The 22,452-nt window shown below is 42.0% G+C and overlaps 1 protein-coding gene across 2 annotated transcripts in view; it reads left to right on the top strand.

Annotated features, from left to right (window-relative positions):
- Positions 1-22,452, top strand: part of atad2b (ATPase family AAA domain containing 2B) — a 67,697-nt gene that overhangs the window by 20,793 nt on the left and 24,452 nt on the right. For both annotated transcript variants that reach the window (XM_084560688.1, XM_084560687.1), the window contains 4 exons: positions 1,145-1,338; positions 1,473-1,632; positions 3,986-4,108; positions 5,899-6,027. In XM_084560688.1, the coding sequence (XP_084416814.1) occupies positions 1,145-1,338; positions 1,473-1,632; positions 3,986-4,108; positions 5,899-6,027 (606 nt within the window). The remainder of the gene's footprint in view (positions 1-1,144; positions 1,339-1,472; positions 1,633-3,985; positions 4,109-5,898; positions 6,028-22,452) is intronic.

The following is a 22,452-nucleotide window of genomic DNA, read 5'->3' as shown; positions in this document are numbered from 1 at the left end:
CAGTCCTAGAGGGTAGTGTTGGCTGCATTCACGTTTATTTCTCTAGTTTCTCCTGCTGTCAGTCCTCTCACGGCCATTTTTGGGTCTAGCGTGAGGTAGAGGAGCAGATGTTGTTTGATTGGTCGAATTTGACAGATCCTCTGGTGTGACTACCTAATTCATATATGCAGACTAGAGTTTAATATTTGACATGATCAGGACTGATTTAATTTCGGCTCAGATTCAGCACAGAAATGTACGGATGTAAGACCGGTGTGCACCCGCTGTGCGAATCTCGGACATCTTTATCCATCACCCAAATCAAAATCGGGCCTCGCCATCGCTCAATCACATCCCCATTCACCTCTCCTGCTACCCCCTGCTGTCGCCCCCAGTGTTCAGCGCTCCCACAGCCCTCTGTTCCAGTTCAATACGAGAAAAATGTCCACCCGGGCTTTCAAATGGAAATAGTGCCAGGCCGATTCCTCATTGATGCAAGGCAGGGGTCCCCTGCTTTACTCGCTCTGTGCTCTGCCTTGCTAAGACAGCGGCCTGATTTCCAGCAGAGAAGCCAGCAGAAAATCATGGAAGGGAATTGCTATGAGAGGGCCCGGACGCGATTAGCCATAATTAGAATCAGGGTTTGGATTACTGCTAGTGAGTCAAGCGGCCTTAGGTGCTGTGGAGTCTTCCTAACGATGTTGGCAGATGCCTTGGGCAGGCACTGTTACCTTGGGAGTGCAGGAGAAGATATCTGCTTGCCTTGCTTCATCACCCTGCCACTGGCCAGAGGCGGTTCCCCAGTGTATTTCAAAACCTCTGTTTGTGAAGTAGTGTAGCTGCAGTTTTCAACCAAAATGATCTTTAAGACCTGTTTTTCTTTCCTGAGGTAAGTTTTCTTTGGTATTCACAGTAGTTTGAAAAGGAAATGGGCCAGAATCGGACTTGAAACCACTCTGTTGTTTCTCACTTATATTTTTTGCATAGCTTCTTGCTATCTTGTTGTTTAGCTAAAAATAACACACACACCCCATTACTTTTTCTGAAACAGTGGTGATAGATTTTTAGGCCCTGTCTATACTATATGTGGAAACAATGTGAAAGCCGTTTAGTTAATGTAGTCCTCTATTTTTACTTCTCACTTTTCTTACTTTTGTCTTAACAGAGAGATGTGAAGATGTGCTGCCTGTGGCAGAAGCTCCAGGCCCCAGGGTCTTGTCAGCAGAGGAACAGCGCCGCCTGGCTGAACAGGAAGAAAACACATTACGAGAGCTGAGGCTCTTTCTCAGGGACGTGACCAAGCGCCTGGCCACTGACAAACGTTTTAACATCTTCAGCAAACCAGTCGACATTGAGGAGGTAAAGTGGAATGGAAAGGACCCGTCCCCTTTGGCATCTCATATCTCATTCACAGTTCAACTAGGCCAGTTTTAGGCTTTTGTTTAAAGAAAAAAAAAAAAACAAAAACAAAAAACTCTGTGTCTGTGTGTCAGGTGTCAGACTACCTGGAGGTGATAAGGCAGCCCATGGACCTATCCACTGTCATGACAAAGATTGACACCTACCAGTACTTGACAGTCAAGGACTTCCTGGTGGACGTTGACCTCATCTGCAGCAATGCTTTAGAATACAATCCTGACAAGGACCCTGGAGGTGAGGACCAAAATACTTGGACATGCTCATGAGTACACACACACATGCAATATAGACTTGAAATGTATAAAATGCATGTGTACGCAGTTTGCAACCTCCAACAGACATGTGCCTCCATGTACTTGAATTAAATCACATCACCAGTTAAAGCCGTCGAAGTTAAAAATAAAACTGGCTTTTTGTACTGCAGACATTACATCAAGCTTCCTAAGTAATTGTAAAAAAAAAAAAAAAAGTAGAATTTATTTGACCAAATTAATCCTAATCAATCTTGAACATGTACAAATTACCCTTGATACATTATATAATTATTATTTTATTATTTTGCAGTGACTTATGGCCCTTGATAATAAGCCAGCATGGAGAAATCAAACTAATTACTTGGGGTAGATGTTGTTACAGCTGTGTGAATAAAAAGAAATTAGATGTAATACGTAACTGACTCAACTGGACAGTCACCAGGTAGTAAAATTACCAAACCTAAAGATGGGCCTCTTCATTGTGGAAATTCAAATGAAGTGCAGCGCACGCAGGCCCCACTGAAAATAGCCTTCCCACAATCTAATTCATTCCCTGTAGCTGTGGAGTCTGTGCATGCATGAAAATTTAATTGTATCTTTTGCAGTTTGAGCCAATTTTTACCACATCCTCGTTCCCATCCCAGCACCTTTTCTCTTGGCCTAATATTGGCATACGCCCAATTTGGGCTTTTCACTGTCTTATACAAATATTGGATTTATAGTTGTTGTGAAAACTGGATAAATGCTTGCTTTATTGAGAAAGTTCAGATGTTTATACATTATTCAACACTTAATAGGAAAAATGGGATAAAGTCAAGAGCTGGTTGTGTAGAGGAAGTAGCCCTTCTTCAGAACATTTAATTAATATGACAATTTGAATTCTTGCCTTTTGTGTTTAGCTGCTTCGATTCCCTTGCAAGAATTTTGCTGCTTGATACTAATGGGTAGCAATTCTCTGCTCAAATGAATAAATCATATCTCTGTCTTTGCAGGCGTGGGCCTGGGTCATTTGTAGGAATACAGGGTCTGCAAATGATACACTAAAGGGGAAAAATGCAATTAGGAAGTTTAATAAAGAAGACTAACAAAGCCTCTTGCCGGCTCACCCAATGCCTGGCCCAGGGAATATGACCCAGACCCTGCACAATTATGCTGCTGGGAAAGTTCTCCAGCGCCTCTCAAAAGTGCTGGGAAAAAAAAAACTCATTATCCCTCAGTGGTCTGTTTCTCCTTGTCCTTCAACCTAATGTTATCATAAAGTCCCAGATGTGTAGGTTTTTTTTTTTTTTTTGTCTTTTACCTCCTCATCTTAGTGCATCTTAAAGGTAGTGATGTCTCCGTGCTGCGCAGTGTGGCTCAGTGTCAGAAATACCTCTTAGTCGCTTGAGGGAACTGGTGCTAACAAGCCCTTTAAATATGAAGGAAGGCATATACAACAGCATTGTATGTCGGTGCGCATTTGTCTCTTCTGGATGGGGAGGTTAGGTGGAACCCATAAGGGTGCTGATGAGCTCTCGGCATCCCACCTGGCCTTTGACACCTCTTCCACTGACAAGCATTTTTGCCCTTCTAGTGCGCTTTCATGTACACGCACTCAGACACAACTCCGTCAGCAGAGGAGCGCGGGCGCGCGCGTCCGAATTGCCTCCGCTGCAATTAAGCAGCCGTCTTCCAATTAGACAACGGAAGCTGGCAGTTTGTGACCTCTCCGCCACTCTGTGCCTGAACTGTTCTCCCACCGCCTGCAGTAATGAGAGACGGCCAGTTTACAGCGGTTATGCTTTTAGCGGGGCTCTGCGGCTCAGTCGTTATTTTTCCTCCATGGATTCGGGAGCAGGGAAAAAACAGGATTTAATGATGGCGCGCTACATCTGAGGAGGAAGAGGCATAGGAGTTATAAATGTGTGAGGAGTGTGAGCTAATGAGTGTGCCTTTTTAAAAAAACATTTCTCATTGTATGTATATGTGCCTATACACACACCCACCTTTGTGTTAAATGTGTGAAGTGGGTGATCTCGGTTCTGCCTGCTATTATTTTTTGCCAAAGCCATCTCTATCCTGTGAGAAAATACTTCAGTCCCCTTTCTCACAGATGCAGTGGATATTTACACTTTGCCTTATATGCTTGATAGGGTGTGAAGAACATGCCTTGATGGTGGGAGTAAAAGGAATTAACGTGTAAAATGCCATGGCATATTAATTGGTAGACGTCTGTGTTACATTCAGGGCATGCCCTTGAACGTACAGTACCTACAGCACTCTTCTACACGGAAAACCACCGTTTCGTGTCGTGTGACATTAATCTTACGTCTCACTGTCTCCTCTGTTCTCAGACAAGGTGATCAGGCACCGAGCTTGCAGTTTAAAGGACACGGCCCATGCTATATTTGCTGCCGAGCTGGACCCCGAGTTCGACCGCATGTGTGAAGAGATCAAGGAGGCACGCAGGAAGAGGGGTAAGACTTTCAGTTTGTGAAAGAAATGGAAATATTTAAAAAATGTATTGGCCCAGACTAATAACCCCACTTATAGGTATACTTTATTTGGATATATTAATAATTTGGGAGAGTACTCAGTTGAATAATAATAATGTTGGTGATGTAGTTCCCAGCCTCGCTGATAGATCATTTCAAAGTATAGCTAGCTGTTTTATGGGAACATCCTGTAGGGTAGCCCGGTACTACTTGATGGAGATTTTACTGCAGAGTATGTGGCGCAGAAAGGAGTGACGCCCGAGGCTCCCACGTTTCACACGGTACCGTGTGTGTTAGCCGTCTGCCTGATGCTCTGTATATGTGCGCTCACCAAACAGCCCCGAGCAGTGTTGAGTGGACGCCGGGTAAATCTACATGAGGCTTATGCACATAGAAGCACATGCATGTAATGATACACTTAATGTATTTACTTTCATGTGCGTTGTCAAATATTAACCACAACATATAATCATATGCAAACATCCCTGTTGCTTGATTTATCCACATGGGAATAGGCTTGTTAGCATATTTCCTTACATCTAGCACAGTGGTCATGTTGCAGCGCCCTCACTTTCTCATGTAAACAGCAGTCACGAAACCATTGTTTTTTTTTTATCCTAACATATGTGTGTTTGCACATGTTGTCCTTCTAAGAAGTAGGACTTGCAATAAGTCATACAATATGTATTGATATAAAACACAAAGAAATCTAACAACTACACTATTTGTCTCATCCTGCACTTCAGATTTTTCTTTAAATTGACAGGCGTGTGGAAACAAAACTGCTCTTGTACATCAGAGGCACGTCTTTGTGCTTAGTGCATTCCCCGAGAAATATTCTCTATCTGCAGCATTCAAAGTGACGAGGCTGTCACTCACTCCCCCTCCTTTCGTTCTAGCCCGTCAGGATTTGCTTTTTGGTCCTTTTTTTTCTTTTTAGAAATGTTTTAAAGCTCAAGTATCAAGAAGACCTGGGATCTCTTGTAGAACATAATCTACAGTGTGCACCGAGGTCCTGTTGACATCTGACTCAAGCCACGGAGGCCTGATTCTTCCGTGTCAAGCAGGAAACTTATCAAAAAGAAAGCAATTTACGCAAGCCACCCTGTTGCTTTTGATTTCCTCTTTTAGAAACTTAGAGCACAGGACGCTAATGAATATTGCAGGAGCAGAAGTCAACTGCCTGAGAGGACGAATGCAGCAGTGTGAATATTTCATCTTCCAGTCAAGGTCCCGCTGTAAAGCTATCAATTAGCCCAGCACTGCATGATGTCCAGTTGCAGCGGGGTTCGAAGCTCTCAGTGCATCTGGAAGGGATTTTTCTCCTCCGTGACAAGATGAAAGGAGCTGTGATAAATTTGCTTTAAAAACGCAAATATCACTTGATGTCACAGTTGAAATGACTCATTTTCAGGGACTTGTATGCCTCTCTGCGTCAGTTCTGTTTATTTTATTTATGCCTGTCAGACTTAAGCTCTGAGTGAAACACATAACCACCGCAAATGATGTCTTTGTAGTTTTTATAATATCTGTGCTGAGTGACGTGCAGCTGTAACCTTACTCAGCACATCACAATCCCTTAGCCACATTTGGTCGGATCATATTTTTTTTTTTTCAGTTTCTGTCAAAGAAGCTTTTCAGTGTTTTATACACACCAACACTCTTTCGTGCCAGCAGCAAGTTTCAGAAGTGTTTTAGCATATACACACATTGGATTTGCACACAAAGCGTATTGTCCGTTGTCGGTAACTGATCCTCTGTGGGCACCGCAGACCTCCAGACGCCAGCTCAGCCGACGGCAGCTTTGGGTGCTGTGGCAACCAGGAAGCACCACAGCGCGGGAGAGGAGCAGGCCAGGAGCAGCACTCAGGGCGAGGCCACTGAGAGACATTGCACCACTAGTGAGTATTTATGCTCTTTCAGACCACACATGTGCAGTGACACGCAACCTGAGCAGGGTGGCCGATGAGAGCGAGCATGCATGCCTCCTCGTCTTACACGTGCTTCCTACCCGACAAACTCACCTTACAGGGCAAATTGAGAAATTGACGGCGGTGGGTCCACTGCCAGTCTGATTCTCTGGGATTACTGTACACTTTTCTCTTTCCTGCTTGACTCACACACTTAAAACTTTGGCTTACTCTTCCTCACCTCATTTTTTTCTGTCTGTGACACACCGGCAAGCAGCTGCGTTGTATTACACTCGTGTTAACAACAGCATACCAGATGTATGGGATGCCACGCACCTGCCTGCTCGCACACATACATTTCTCAGCAGTGGAGAAGCAACACAGTGAGTAGCCTCATTAGTAAGGCTGCTCTCTCCTAACCACTCAGAACATGACCACGCCACAGAGCAATTACATGCCCACCTGTGGCAGACGGCAGGTGCCTAAGGGTGAAGGGAGGGCCAGGAATGGGCAGGGGGCAGACTAATGAGGCCGTTACCTGAACAAATCAGAGATAAGCGGGTTTTGCTTGTAAACTAAAAAAAAAAAAAAAGCCCTCTGGCTTTCACCTGGACAAATCAGGAGAACAAGATGGGCTGGCAGAGGCGCGTTCAACACTGTGCACGCAAATGTGCTAGGACAGACAAGGGTGTGAAGATATTTTGTGTGGCATGTGTAGTGACATATGCTCGGACTGAAAAAGATTAAAAACTCTGACCTCTCACCATTATCTGTGCAAGTTGAACAACAGCTGAAGCCTTTTCTTTATAAAACTGTTTTACTCATAGCTTAGATGTGTCATAAACAAATTCATCAGCTGAAGCAGCAAGACTGTTGTCATAGTCACTCTACATCTACTTTGTGTCGTACAGCAGTCCACCACTAGGTGGTGCTTGTCTCTCATGAGAGCCTGACTAATGGAACCCCTGCTGTGTAGGTAAACCATCTCTTCTCCAAGATAGAGGGTGTCCTTCAGAGAGGATGTTGGTTACCACAAATACTCTACGAGTCATGTTCACTGCGATTTATCTTGTCCTGTTAACCAGGAAATAACAATTGAATAGTATGGAGACATTATTGATTTTCCCCAACCATAAGCTTCAATGTGAGACTGTATCACATTTGAAGCAGTGTTATTTCCAATATTTTCTTCTAATTGAGGGGTGGTCATGTAGGAAATATTATATAGATTTTAGTAGTGCATTAGTGTAATTAACTATAGTCTTAATTGCCATTTGGCTCATTCAGCATCAGTGATTTCCTACCTTTTAAATAACATACTGAGGTATTCTTGGTAAAGTCATATTCTGGTGTATGTTATCAGTGCATATATATCTTTAGGAATTCAATTAACCAATGTTTACAGTATCAATTTATCTATCTCCTATTAAACTGTTGTCATATATGATGGTGTGAAGCTTAAAAAGAATAAGTAAAAGAAGCATGTGATTAACGAATCTGCACAGACCCCTTTCTTTAAGGGCGGCCCCCTACAGTAGGCATGCATACGCTGCTTTTAGTCACAGTCTTTATCTACAAAACCAAATGTCACAGATGCAGACCACCAGTTTGGGAGCTTTTGGGAGAGCCGTTATCAGCCTCCACCAGAGGCTTCATTAATTAGGCCTACTCAGGTGATTCATTTGTGGCATCGGCAGCCCGCTCTCACCTGGTGTAGCTCAGCACGGCGGCTATTAGGCTGATTAATCACAACTACGTTTTGAGATATGAGACTGGTGGATGAGATGTCGATCTCTACCAAATAAAGTGAAATTGCACCCACTCCAACTGGGTCATTCCGGGTTTTCTGGCTTTTCCTTATTGTTGTTTGGAAGGTCAGGGCACTTGAAGGTTGAATTTATCCTAGATCATTACCTGCAGGAGGGGAAGCCTATCTGGAGATGTTTTGGTATCTCCAACTCTGTAGGGCTTTTATCCGGCCCACATCTTCCCCTCTCCTTCCATCCCTTTTTTCCGTTTGCCCAGAGCTGAGAACTGCCTGTGACATTCAGATATAACAGAGTGGTGGCAGGGATGAGATGCACTATTTGAAACCACGGAGGAAGTTACGGGGGAAGGCTTTTTGATGGCTGGGGATATTTCTGAATCAGGTGTTAAAAGCAGCGGCAGTGGATAAGCGCAGTTGTTGAGAGGTAGCTACTGGTGCCAGGTCGCTCAGGGTTGGGAAGATAGGAGTCTCTGCTGCTGTTAATGCACGTGAAAACGGGAAGGGCAGCGTATTTTCCATTAGCCTCGCTCTGTCATGGTTTCTCTCCTGGCCCCTTATTTTTTTTTTTTTTTTTTCCCTCCTTCGCCCTCCCCCTCTCTTCTGCCACTCCCTCCCAAGAGGGAAAGTAAACACAAGGCCCATTACCTGGGCCATGGGGCTGGGTTCATTCGTAGTGCATCACCGCAAGGATCTGGTTCATATGGAGTGCCTTCCTTTCATTCATAATTAAGTCATCTCTGTTTTACTCATTCACAGAGAACGGTTTTCGCGAGCTAAAGCAGCTAGCTTTTTACTGTGACAGTGAGAGGGCGTACAGTGATTGATTGCTTAATTGCTTAATTAATTATCAATTTCTGATTGTTCTGTTGCTTTTTTTAAATGTTATCCACCACAGTAAGTGCTATACTGCTCTTCCACTCAAAAACCCATCACCGACTATTTATTTTGTGTTCTTTTGCCTGGTTCGCCAGTCTTTTTCCTTCGCCACTTAAGAAGACTGTCCTTATTCAACCGATGAACTGTTTGCGAAAGAAAAGAATAATGATGAAAAAAGCAAATGCTGCATAATGTGTCCTCCACGTCACTCAATCTGACGCCCAAGGCAGCAGCCACCAGTCCGCATTCATGTAAATGGAACACTGCGGTGTCTTGCCTTGTACGCCACGTCACTGTAAACAGACAGCTCCTTTCCCCACTGCCAGTGTCAATCCATCATTGGACCTAGATGGGATATTTAAAGTCGTAATAAACACTCATCTCACCTCAGGCTGAAGTAGTTACTGCAAATAAAGGATGGCCCGGATTTTTGCCCGGGACAAAAGGACAGCAGGCGCACAGCTTGTGGCATGGTGAGAGTCACAGTGCACGAGGAAATAGGTCAATAGGAAGTCGTGTTTTTTTTGTTTAAGAAACAAAGCAGACAGTTCAAGTCAACGTGATTTTTTTTCTCATTTGTGCCTTTTGGACACGGTACCTTCTACATCTCCTATAAGAAGAAATCGTACCATGACGAAGTATTTTGCACCTGGCTGGTTTCCAAAATGTTTCCCTTTGTTTAACCTGCAGTAGCCACAAACCAGACGTTGTCTTTGTCCTACTCCACAGCTGCTACATTCGGATATAGACTTGTCAGTTTACATCACATTGCAAGCAGCTGTTTTAGTCCAATTCTATAAAAGTGCTCCAAGTCCAGAAAAGGTTAAAAGAAAACTTTCCTTTTCTTATTCTGTTGCTACTCTTGCCTACACTTCTCAGTTTTTCACTTCTTGCTCACCCTGTCCTTTGTTAACAATTTCCCACTTGTTTTCCTCCCTCTTCTCACGCCTTTATGTTCCAAAACTGAAACACTTAAAAAAATTGTAATAATCACATTCTGTCTCGTGCTGCCTACCTTGTTTGCCAAATTAATTTAGCTACTGCAAAACAGAGGTTTCTTCTAAACAAATTTATACCGTACTGTGCAGACGACTCCAAAAAAAACAAAGTGAAGATGCTGTCAGAAATATTGCCACAAGCTGTTTTCATTTATTAATTTCTTACACATGGGGGAAAAAAAATAAAATAGCCTCCTATTCTTTGCCTTTAAAATGACAACATATCCCTGAAGTGCATAGTTTTTGTTTTGAGCATCTTGGAGAGGTTGCCACAATTCTTTTGTTTACCGTCTCGTCATGTGATCCCAGGTTGACACCTTGACATTGAGATAAGGTCAGGGTCAGTCAGGGCTTTGCTGGACTCCCTGTTCTTCTTGTCTACAAAGTCAGTTCTTAATGCCTCTGGCAGTATGTTCAGGGTCGCTGTCATGCTGCTTATTGGCATTGCATGATAAGAATCTAAACATGTTATGGACCTTAAGGTTGTATTTTCACTAACGGAGCCTTGTATTCGCTTTAAATAATGCACATCCATTGGTGGTGTTCTTTCAGATATCATAGCTGTACATTTCAGTTAACATTTCTTTCACCTCAAGAACTTTGAACGGCATCTGGCGCACACCTGAGTGATGAATCATCTTGTTCTGTGAAAGCAATATTTTCTCATCTTCTCGAGGGATCGAATTAGAACGTACCAGTAGCCCACAGCAGAAAACAAAGCGCCTTGCCTGGAGCTAGGATTGTGATGTTATTATTAGTTATTAGAACTAGACACGGATTCTCCTCAAGCTACTTCTCGGCTACTGGGCAAAAGCAATCTTGAGTTGCACACTCTTGACGCCCCGTGGCGCCCACTAATAAAATCCAAGCAAAGCATGCAAAGCCCTGAGCATAAGCTGCCATTTTGTGGGCACAGATGCCTCTCGGATCATTGTGGCACCAAGCGTGAAATGAATGTAAAATCATCCGTGATGCCTCTTGCTTCCATTTATTGTTTTGGGGTGCAGATGAGCTGACATCAGTGTTAGTGTCTCTGAAGATTCATTCTGCATATGTGGATCTTTTCACTCCCAGCATTACACCATGCACGGCTGTTGCTGCGTGCTAAGTGTGCACAATTTACAAGGTTGGGTGATGATCCTCTTCACGGGATTTTAGTATCTTTTATTACTATGCAACGCAGATAACCATATATATTATTGTAAACAGCTTACATTTCTGCCTGAAAGAAGTGAGCCTGGAGAGTTGCAGCGGAATGATTGAGTGTCGGTGCTCGGCGCCTTGGTGCATGCCCAATGAATGCAAGCTGTGCTGCCTTAGGATGTTAGAAAGGTGATGGGAAAGGAGAGGAGAGGGAGTAAATGAGTAAAGGTGGGAGGCTTTTAAATGCTGGATAAAAAATGTTGTAAGGCTGACAATGCCAGGCTTAGTGTTATACAGAGAAATGAGGGCAAGGGTCAGAATGACAAATGCTGCCAGTGCGTAGGCGTCCGTATTTCATGTTTTTTGTTCTAGTAATTTATTATTTTAATGCTGCACTTCAGGTGTCAAAGCTTTGTAAAGCTCAACAGCTTTAGTAGAGTTTATACACAGTGGCAGGTCTGCTGATAGACTGCCTAATCAAACGGCTGGACCTCTGATGATACACTCTGGTCTGATATTTAGATTTCTTTCCGTGAATATCTTTCCATCATTCAGGGGATACTGTGGGTAATGGACAGGTTTGGAGTTCTGCTTCGCACAAAGGATTGGCTAGCCAGCCCTTCCAATTAAAGTGCGTCTGGGGCTGTGTTTTCTGTGATAAAGGGGGTCTTCTTTTTACTCCAGCACTACAGAGCAGCCCAGCATTCTTGCATTTAGTCTGAAATACAGACAGAAAATTATACAAGGCCTCCCGGGCCCTTACTCTCATTCTTTTTACCATAATGCAGCCGATAAGTCAGTTTCAAGAAAACATCAGATGCTAGTAAACTCCAAGCAGCCTAATGGAGTGCTTTCTCTCTCTCTTGAGCTAGTATGTTTCCCATTTCGATCAACCTTTTATACTGTGGCCTCCTCGTACATTATGATTAGCATTTGCAGATACTGGTTGTCTCATTTAACCTTGAATGACCATATATTATAGAGAATGCTGCTGCAGACATCAAAATTCAGAAGTTTTTCCTTTAGTTTTAGTGGTTATTGGTTGTGATCATTCACTGTATATGAAGCTGGACGGAGGTTTTGAAGCTCAGTGTGGTCGCTCTGGCCGCCACCATCTTGGCCGTATGACGTCTCCTAACTCTGGACTAATTCAAAGGTGGGCAAAGTGGTTGTTAGAGTGTAGCTGGTGTGAGCAGGTGGAGCCTTGGCAGACACCTGTGACAGCAGGTTCTTTTCCCAGATTAATGGATAAGCAATTAACTGTGGTGAAGATCAGCTTCCCTAAACACAAGCTCACTTATCCATCGCATCTCGGGGGACTCTTTTAAGAGCCGAGTCACCACCATAAGAAAGTGAACGTACACCGACAGGGATTTTAATTACGCTAAATTACTCCTAGAATTGCTCTTATCCAGGCTAATCACCACATCTCCATTAAACCCAGAGATGAGACATGTTTTCTCTCAACATTGCTGCCCTTTTCCTGCTAACCACTCATTAGAACATGTCAAAAGAGTCAAGGATGGTTGTGTAACTCATCTGCTCTCCACAGCCCAAGCCAGACCTTTGAACAACTAATAGTTATTTATCTATTCTTTTTCTCAGATGTTAGTTACGAGTGGTCCCGTGTTCGTGCAGCGCTAACATGGCAAATTTGACGAGGGGCTCTTAATTGTTGCTATGAGGCAGTTGTCCTTTTGTTGTAGTGTTCTCAAGCCTGTGTTGGGGACGGAAGGCGGTAAATTGGTGATTTGACAGACCTTATGGTTTCTTTCTGTTATTTAAATTGAAGCATTCCCAATACAGTGCCACCACAAACCACTTTACATCTTCACAACTTTACAAACGAAAAGCAAAAATAAAGGCCTAATTAAAAATGGGCATGTCAGGTAAAATGCACCTCTCCTCTACAGCAAGTCAAGTTACATATATATTAAAATAGAATGCAATACAGTTATAGTCTTAGGAAACTGGTAGGCATTATGAAAAAGTTCTGAAATGTAATTGGAAGGAAAGTCTGGGTACAACTTCCCTTGCTGCAGAACATTTCCCAAAAGTGCAACCACTAACCTGGAAGAGAGGCAAGTGCTGAATTCCCATAATCATCTATCATTTAAATATTTCTTGTACAAATGTATCCGAATCATATTTATGTGAGCTATTTCTTTCAGTGACATTGCAAAAATCGCGGAACACTGTAATAAATTTGTCCCAAGTTGTCAGACTAACTTGAAAAATGGATGAAGACATTCTACATCAGTCCATAAAGCAGACTTCTTTTTAGCAGAATGCTAACATTACCATTGAAGTTGGAGTTACTAAAGAAACTTGGATCACAGGTGAACTCGGGTATGAAGAGCACAATATACGTGTTGAGACAGTTTTTGTTGTTTCTGTTTTGTTTCTGAGTTGTTGAATCTGCTAAAGCAAGAACAATCAATGGTAAACCTTCAATAGTCCAATACCACCTACAGCATAGGGGATCTTAAGTTAAGATTATCCTTAGTTTAGATACTTCCTGGGACAACAAAATCTATATCACTTTATTTTCTTTAAGGAAAAAAAATACATAGTGATCTGAACTGTTTTATTCGCATTGAGGAAATAGCTAATGTGAAGGTTGATCCAGGACCAAAGACTAGCCTGCCTGATAACGCATAAGTAATATACAGTTGCACCTGAGAATTATCCTTTGATTATCCTTTGATGCTGGGCATAAGAGCTGGATACCATTGTCTCAGTTATTAAATATGACTGTTGAAAACTTTGATTTTCAAATGTAGTAGCAGGAGTAAAGGTCCTGAGAACATTACATCGGAAGGCTTTTTAGAAGGTGGAGCACAGCGTGATCTTATGAAGAAGCAGATGACTGTTTTGCATTACTGTTTGTTATCTCCAGGACTCAAATAGTTGAAGTTCTTCTAACCTTAACGACTCTTAAAAATGAAAAACTGCCCCAGAACGCTGTCTGTATAGAGCAAAGACTCCCTGCATAAACAGTACATTTTTTTCTCTGCAAATGCTTTGTCTGCAGTCTGCTTTGGATGGCATGTAATTTTCTTACATTCCAACACCGAAACAGTTTACTACTTATAGGTTTAGTACTTAAACCTAGGAAGCCCTACCCCTATATGACTTAAACGCTATATTACGCCTGGATGGGATGTTATTGCTATGCTTCCTTGCGCTCTGACAAAAGCTGATATCAGGAGGCATATTACATTCACTGTGAACGATAGCCCCTGTATTTTGGTGGAGCCCTTACACATGCTAAATTTATTAGATTAGATATCAATTAGATACCCTCAGAGTCTGTTAAGAGGTTCCGGTCGTCACAGCCGCATGATAATAGGACTAGACAGAAAGGGATATTGAACTGAACACTGTTTGTGCAGGGAGTTTTTGCTCTACGTAGACACCGTTCTGGGTGGGGTTTTTCATTTTGGTTCATTAAGTTTAGATAAACCCAGACTATCTGAGTACTGGAGATCACCTGCTGCTCGGCAGTAATGCAAAAAAAATCATCACGTTGGACCCAACCTTCTAAAAAGCCTTCTAATCTGATTTTCTGAGGACCTGTACTCCTGCTACTACATTTACAAAACAGTCATATTTAATAACTGAGAAAATGGTATCCTGCTCTTAAGCACAGCATCAAAGGATAATTCTGAGCTGCAGCTGTACATTACTTATGCGTTATTCGGCATGGCTACTGTGTTGAAAAAAAGCACACTTTGGTCCTGAATCTTCTGTTTCCTCAGTGATAATACAAGAGTTTCTGCACAGAAATGAAGTTTAACCATTACTACGCAGTGGAAATGTAAATATCCAGTCCTTAAAGACTGGATTGAAAAAAAAAAAAAAGGTCTAGCAAACAACCCCAGATTCTCAACATGTAACCAACAGCCAATATTTCATCATACCTGTACTAACATACCTTTACAACCGGAGCTGTTCCTGCATTGCTGGACCTCATCATTGTTGCTTATTGCTTCACCCAGGGCCTGTATTCTATCATGATACAATACTGTTGCCCAGAAGCAGGAAGGACACATTTCATTTTACACAGTGGCTCCCTTTTGAACAGTGTCACTCTTGTCAGAAGGCTCCTGCCAGGTGTATGCCCATATTTTCTCCTTTTCACGGGCGGCATGATAACTCGCACATCAGTCAAAATGAGCCAACAAGTGCAGATCTCTTTACACACCCCACTCCTGCCATATAACAAGTCTGCATGCATGTTTTTGCTAGGGGCGACAGACCTTTTCCCCAGAAGGCTTTCATGCCCTGCTTTATATGTATGTGTGTACGTACGCTGACATCTTCAACAGTTCTTGGAGCTGCTGGTGCATTAGGGCATATCTGTCTCCCTTGAAAGGGGTACCACAGGCACCGTCATTCCACTGGCCATTTCCTGAGCAGCAGAGAGGAGAAGGACAGAAAAAGACAGATGCTCAGAGTGAACTATAGTCCTCAGTTTCTCTTTCTTGTGACTGGAGTTTCTGTACAGTCGGCCTTTCAATCCGTGTGACGGGGTGTAGCATTAAGTGAAGAACCTAATTTGCTTGTATCATCTTGTCGAGTTTGAAGTTAATTTGTTGGCATTTCATAAATCAGGGTGTCAAATGAGGAATATGCTGTTAAGACTTTTAAATACAGTCTTCATAATTAAATTTAAATAAAGCCTAATGGGGTGGATCTGTCGAACTATTTCATTTTGACTGTGGTCTAACATGGCAGCACTTGAGAAGGGAACTTCAGCATGTGTGTGAACGTCAGATAGTTGAGTAGCATCATGGCTTAATGGAATCAGCCTTTTGCCCGTGGCTAGATATTTGGTCCTGGTGGTAGCGCTGCGATGTGCCGCTATTGCTGTGATGTTGCCAGGCAACGAGGGGGAGACTCCCTTAAGACACTGTAACACAAAGGACGTATGCACGCATCTGGTTATGTATGGATTGTGTACAGATTAAAGAAGATATTGGTGAGCTTCAGAGGTGCTGATAGGCATTGGGTTGTCACCTTTGGGCAAATATTTTTTGTACCTTTCTCTTGTCTCTCATTTCTCTGCCTTATTCTATTTTTTCCTATTTTGCACTGTTGTTCCATGCCGCTGTAACACCTTAATTTCCCCACGGGGATAAGTAAAGTCCTATCTTATCGTATATATTATCCTATCACCAAGCTAACTGTGTATCCCTACTGCTTTGTGCTAAGCCAAACCCCTCCCCCCACATAGTACGTAGCTTTATATTTAGAGTGAAATAGGAGAACGGTATTGATCTTCTTGTCTGACTCCTGGCAATATAACAAATAGGTTTATTTCCCCAAAATGTGGAAACCATTCCGTTAAACCAAGTGGTGTGGCTATGTAGAATTTGATATAAGGAAAAAGAGCAGGGGAGTGAAGGAAGGTAGTGACACAGCAATCGAGAGAAGTGACTGATCTCCTTAATTTCAAGAAGCAAGGATGGGACCATTTATTGATCTGGACATTTCATTAAGTGTCAGTGCAAAGTGTCACATCAGGTGAAAAACAGCTGTCTTTCTCTCATGACCTAGAGACCCTGAGGCCCTGTGTCACCATGACAGCCTCTCCAGCTCTCTTTCTCTCTGCAGTCTTTCCCATGCGGTCTCCTGTTAGCTTTTCGCTCGTTGCTTTGCATATTTTCTTACCCCGTAGCACAGACTCCCAGATTGAACGTGGTACATGGTGCTGTCAGTTGCATTTTTTAGTGAGTGGAATCCATTTCTTTTTATGTGCACATTTTTAAAGACAACATTTAAATAATTAATTTAGTCTTAAGTTATCAGGAAGCATTGAATTGGAATTTGTTCAGCACTAATGGCAGGGGATATCCAGCCTTTGTGTTGTGTTAATTACAGCTCAGTTGAATGATTTAGAAACGGCTCAACTCCCCAGAGACGAATACAGTTGGGAAAATATAGTTTTCAGGAATAGGTTTCTCATGCTCACAACAGCATAACCAAATTAGTATTCAAATTTAGATTCTTGACAGTAAGCACACGTAAGGAGAACTCTCTAAAATAGATTCAGATGTCTTTATAACAAGTGGATTTAGTGATAAATTATACATGGATATCTGATGATGCCGATAAGCATGGCCAGACACATAGACATTGATGGCCCCAGAATGGATTCCTGTCCTAAAGTACCTTCAAAGCTTTATAGTTTTAAAGTTACTACATTACCAGTGCACTCTTTTTTTTTTTGTCAGTACAGTACAGATTGTCTGCTTGGCATAGATAAAAGCAAGAACTGTATTACAATGAAATTACATACATTAAAAACTTAAAACATTTGAATTTACTGATGTAACAGTACTGTCATATAAAATTGACCACTGTGATCACAGTGCTTTCAGAAACCTTTTAGACCATTTCTGCTCTTTACAGATATGCTCTGTTGGGTTTGGGTCTTGTCTCTGGCTAGACCACTCCAGGACTTTCACCGTTTTCCAAAGCTTCTCTATGTTTTCATGGTAGTATGCCAGACATCCTTAGTACTCTGGAAAACTGAGGTGATGCTCAGTGCTTAGTTTCCTCCACCCACACCTCCGAGAATTATGGCCAAATGGTTACATTTTTATTTCATCAGAGCAGAGGATTTTCCCTCTCATGGTTGCATGTCTTTTTGGAAACTCCCAGTAGGCTGTCATATGCCTTTAAATACTGTTACATATTCTGTGAGAAGTTTGTTCTCACTGCTCACTCCTTGTTTGAGAGTTCTTGCAGCTTTTTCTCAACACATCGGCTGTGCAGAACGTTTTTTCTCGTGGGGTGTCCAGCAACCATTCTGGGATTAGTCAGAAATCGGAGCGGATGCGGTTATTGCGGAAAAGCGTAAATGCTAGCAGCTGCTCTGTGATCTCCCAGATGCTAATATTCGCAGTGTGACCGCAATCCTGGGTAGAGATCGTCATACGTGTGTGGATGTATGCTGAATGAACGTCGTCAAGACGACTGGTCAGCATCAGAAAATGATAAGAAAAGTGCCTCTCGTCTTCGATCTCCTGCATTTGCCACAATGCTTTCTCGTCCTCGCAGCCTAGGAGCGAGAACAAATTTTTTTCTTCTCACAGAGTATGTAACACGCTTTAGTTTTTCTCTCTACCACCAATGGCTTGATTAGTAGCACACTGCCACGATGGTTGTTCTTCTGTATGTTTTTAGGCATGTTCTCCCACCGCCACCAAGGAACTCAGCATTTTATTCATTAATCATCGTACTATCAACATATTTTCATGTGATGGTACGATGGGAAAGGCTGACGGCAATGGGAATATTGTGAAAAGTGGCTTTGGTTAGCAAATGTCTTCTTTTTTTCCCCCTGCTTGTACTACTTCTACTCTGTTTATGAGTTATGAGTTTACCACCACCTTTAGACGACACTACACAGTTTTTTTTTGTTGTTGTTGGTCCAAACCAGTTGTAATGCTCGTAATGCATATTTGTTTTCTTTTTTGCAACATTTCAAACATTTGTTACAATTTTGCTTGACCATTACATGGAACCATGGCTATAGTGACCATTGGATCCTGGGTTATTTACTGAACAAGGCCCCTTGTCTGTGATTACGCAGTTTGGACCGGCAGTCAGATCTTGGAAGAGCGTTGATACATTCCTGTCTGGCAGTTCGATTTAAAATCCCCTCAACTTTATGGTTAGGTTTTCACTCACACATGCAGCATGGACTGTGAGAGCTTGTTATGGCAGGGTTATGCTTTTCCTTTCGAGTGCTTTAACAGAGGCTCTGAATGTTTAAGTAAATAACATATTTCAGTCTTTTTTATGTAATAAATGAACAAAACATTAAAAAGATGTTATGCCTTATCACTGCAAAGCCATAAAAGTAGTAGACTGAGAACAAAAAGCAGAATTCATTCCATTTTTAGATAAGCCTGTAACTCAATTTGAGAAACTGGAGCAGGTCTAAATACTTTCCACTGTTTAAAGGTACTTCAGTCAGAAAAGAGATGGTGACACACAGACTTGAGTATGTTTGAAATTACACCTGTGCATAATGTTAAACTAGAGCAAAAGTAAAAAATGTTTTTTGGCTTTACTCGATGAATGGCAGGTTATTTAAAAAATATGTAGCTTGCTGTTACATTTACAGAAAATGTGTTAAATCTTTAGTGTTTTAAGACTAGGTCACAACTCTCAACTCCAAGCTCCTCCCCATCAGTCGCAGGTGATGAGAGCAGGGCAGATCAATACTTCATTAATGGTATAAGATTGAGGTCCCAACTCCAGTCGATTCCAGTGAGCTAGAATGATAAAAAACTGAGTCAAATGTCGTGCCTGTGGCCATGCCTACAGTGCATGCTTGCCCATATATTGTATGCAGGGACATGCACAAACTGTGGGTGTCTGTAATAGAAACCGAGGCTTTGCAAGGCATCAGATGAGCAATTAAGTGCGATAATAAAAAACTGCGGTAACACTTAACAAGATAAATAATCTTGAAAACTTACCGTAGTCATCTCACTGCATCGCACTGACATGTTTTGAAAAACCTTTGCATTGAGATTTATTACTAATTTACAGTAAGGGAATTTAAAGTCACAATGTCTTAAGGCTTTAGAGAATCATTCTTTATCTTAAGACAGTATCAGGTTAAATGTTTAAACAACAATATGCAACAAATGTATATAAACATTTATGATACATTTTAGAATACACATGCTATATATACAGATCAGTAAATAACGTTGACCATCTTGTGACAATTCAGTGTTCAGTTGGAAAACTTCTGGACCTGGCATTTATGTGAATGTTACTTGTCAGACATGTACCACCCACCTAGACCGGACCAGGCACCCCCACCCCATAGCAATGACACTCCTTGATGGCAGCAGCCATCCCCAGCAGGATGTGGCATGACACAGGCTCAGGACACCCTCAGAAGGCCCATGTCCATTCTCTGATGAGTCACAACTGTTTTGGAGGCACAATATTGCCTGCACAATATTAGGAAGGTGGTCATAATGCTATGCCTGATCGATGTAAATCATTTCAATCAATTTATTCCTGCTAAATCTTTTCTCATCTTTGTTCCTCATTCAGAAAACTTTCAGTGATTGCCATAATGAGAACATCACATGCTGTCACATGACCTTTGACTTCTATTTCTCTAAAATGTGAAAGTCCATTATTAATGGTTTTTTTTTTGTCTGCTTCACGTCTAAGAGATCTATTGTCCTCTTACATTCAATTACTCGGCTCGGCTGGATACCGCTGTGACTAATTTGCGCACAAATCCCATGTGATTATTAAAAAAAACATGTAAACACAAATAAAACTGTCTCTACACACAATACCGCCTGTATATTCTCATATTGTTTGGCCGCTTGTTTTCCATTTGTCCCAGCGCTCTGTAACGTCTTTCTCCCTGCATGAGCGGACCACAGCGGTTGGCCTTTTGTCCTAAATGTGAATTCGCAGAATAGAAATACAGACTGAGCATTCTCTGGAGGCAAGGGAAAATGTTGTCTATAGCCATGGGAACACACACTCCATGCCCTCGCTTTCTTTCTCTCTCTCAAACACACATACACGCGCGCTCTTAAATGGCGCCCACACATTCAGCAGTTAGGAGATAAATAGGTTAGTAAACAACAGAGCGTCTGTACAGGTTAGGAGAGGACCATGTCTGTGTGGGTTGGACTAATTTGGGTGGACTAACAAACTCTTCAGACCAGAGCATATTAAAAAATGTGTGTTCATGAATGTATCTTTAATTTAGAATAAATTATTTACGAAACACAGATCTAATTTAAAAAATTAAACGTTAAGGCGTAGTTTCTGATATTCCCAAAGTAATTATGAAATAAGATGGGCAGTGAGTATGTCAAACGCTAAGTATCTCAAATCTAATAGAGACCTAGAAGTGTATTCAGTAGCACCCTGCTGGCTTGTTTTAGTGCTGCTCATTAACCTGTAAAATCTACATCCTCTGTGTTTCCTGAAAAGAAATGTAGGCAATGGTTTCTTTGAGAACCCATGACCTCACCTGAACTGCCAAAATGAATTTTGTGGATCAAACGACGACGTGGATGACGATCTGATTCATTTGTATTCTGTTGCCACACTTCCATTTTATACTCGACGCGTTCAGCCGATCTTATCCAGAGACGTGTTCATCAGTTAATGGTATTTAATTACTGTATGTGTCATGATTTTAGCTTTCGCTCCCAGTAATTGTAGCAGCTGCATTAATTGTTCCTCACATTACTGAGAGTGATAACCCGTATCTGGGAAAATCTGTGAGGATCAACAGTGGAAGTTGAAGCTCTAGAGGATAATTCCTCTTTATTCTTTGTTGCAAGTTTAAGCTCTAAAGTCCACAGTATGCGGCTGTAGTATTGTTGCCTTGGCCAAATGCCCATTTTAAAATGCTGACTGCAACTGAGGAAATGGAAGACTGAGATCAGATTTAATATTTGTAAATGGACAGTGTGTTGCCAGCTGATATGAGATGGGGGTCACAGTGAGATGATTACATTTCAGTTAAGTGTAGAGTGTGTATTTGTGGTTTGGTGGGGATATGGGGAAGTTTAATCATTTTTAGATGACATTTTTATTGTATGCTTTGGACGCAGGCCTTAAAGGAAAAGTTTAAACGTATTGGGGAGAATGCTTGGGACGAGGCATCCTGGCAGCCAGTAGGGGCTAGTAGAGGAAGGAACTTGTCTTGGCCAAGAAATGGTCCAGCACATAAACCACTCTAGCACGTTTATTCATTGTTTATACTACTTAAACTTTTGACAATAGCATGCGTAATGTTTCTTTTTTGACCGTAGCTTGCGTATTGCTGGGTATTACAGTAGCTTCAGACAATCTGAGACCTTGGAGAGTGTCGCATTTGTCCTGGACAATCGGGTAATGGGAGGATTTGCAGATCCATTCTTCAACTTCACAATCTACTAAATTACAAATGTCTGTATCTCCAAACGTCCCCAGTTAACCTTATCGATCCTTAATTGATCCAAAACAATCAATTCGTAAAATTGCAGAGACGGAGAAGCAGCTGGAAATACTAAAGCAGAAACATGCTACTACCAAGCGGACCAATCACAGCTCTTGCACTGTGTTGCTGCGGCACGTAGATACATTTCTGGGGAGGTGCACGTCGGCCACGGCGCTAGACTCTGCAAAGGCTCTGCATAGGTGTCTGTGTTGTTGCTGTAGCCTCTGCATCAACTTAACGCTTATAACATGTTTGATATTCAGGATTTAAACCCTGAATGATTTCATTATGGCAGTACTTGCACATTAGCCAAAGAGAGAAATTGGTCCTCAAGGACACAGAGCAGTTGACGATGTTATCAAGCGACGGTAAACATTCTTTCCCCTCAATGTTTGCTAGCATGCTATTGGGGAGGCATATTTAAACTCACGGTTAAAAACCCATGTCTACTTCTCACTATGTTTCCTCAAACATCCTCATCCCCCTTTTTATGTTTTTTTGCACTTCAATGTATTTGAAATTACAGCAACTTGTTGTTCTCCATATTTTGGTTTGAACAGCTGTTGTTTCCACCATGCGTTACCGTCACTTAGCAGTCTAGCATGTGTATCAGTAGATTCACGGCAAGTGGCTGCACC

The sequence above is a fragment of the Chelon labrosus genome, assembly GCF_963514085.1.
Source record: "Chelon labrosus genome assembly, chromosome: 14".
In the NCBI taxonomy this organism is placed as follows: domain Eukaryota; kingdom Metazoa; phylum Chordata; class Actinopteri; order Mugiliformes; family Mugilidae; genus Chelon; species Chelon labrosus.
This window is presented reverse-complemented; position numbering and strand designations above follow the sequence as displayed.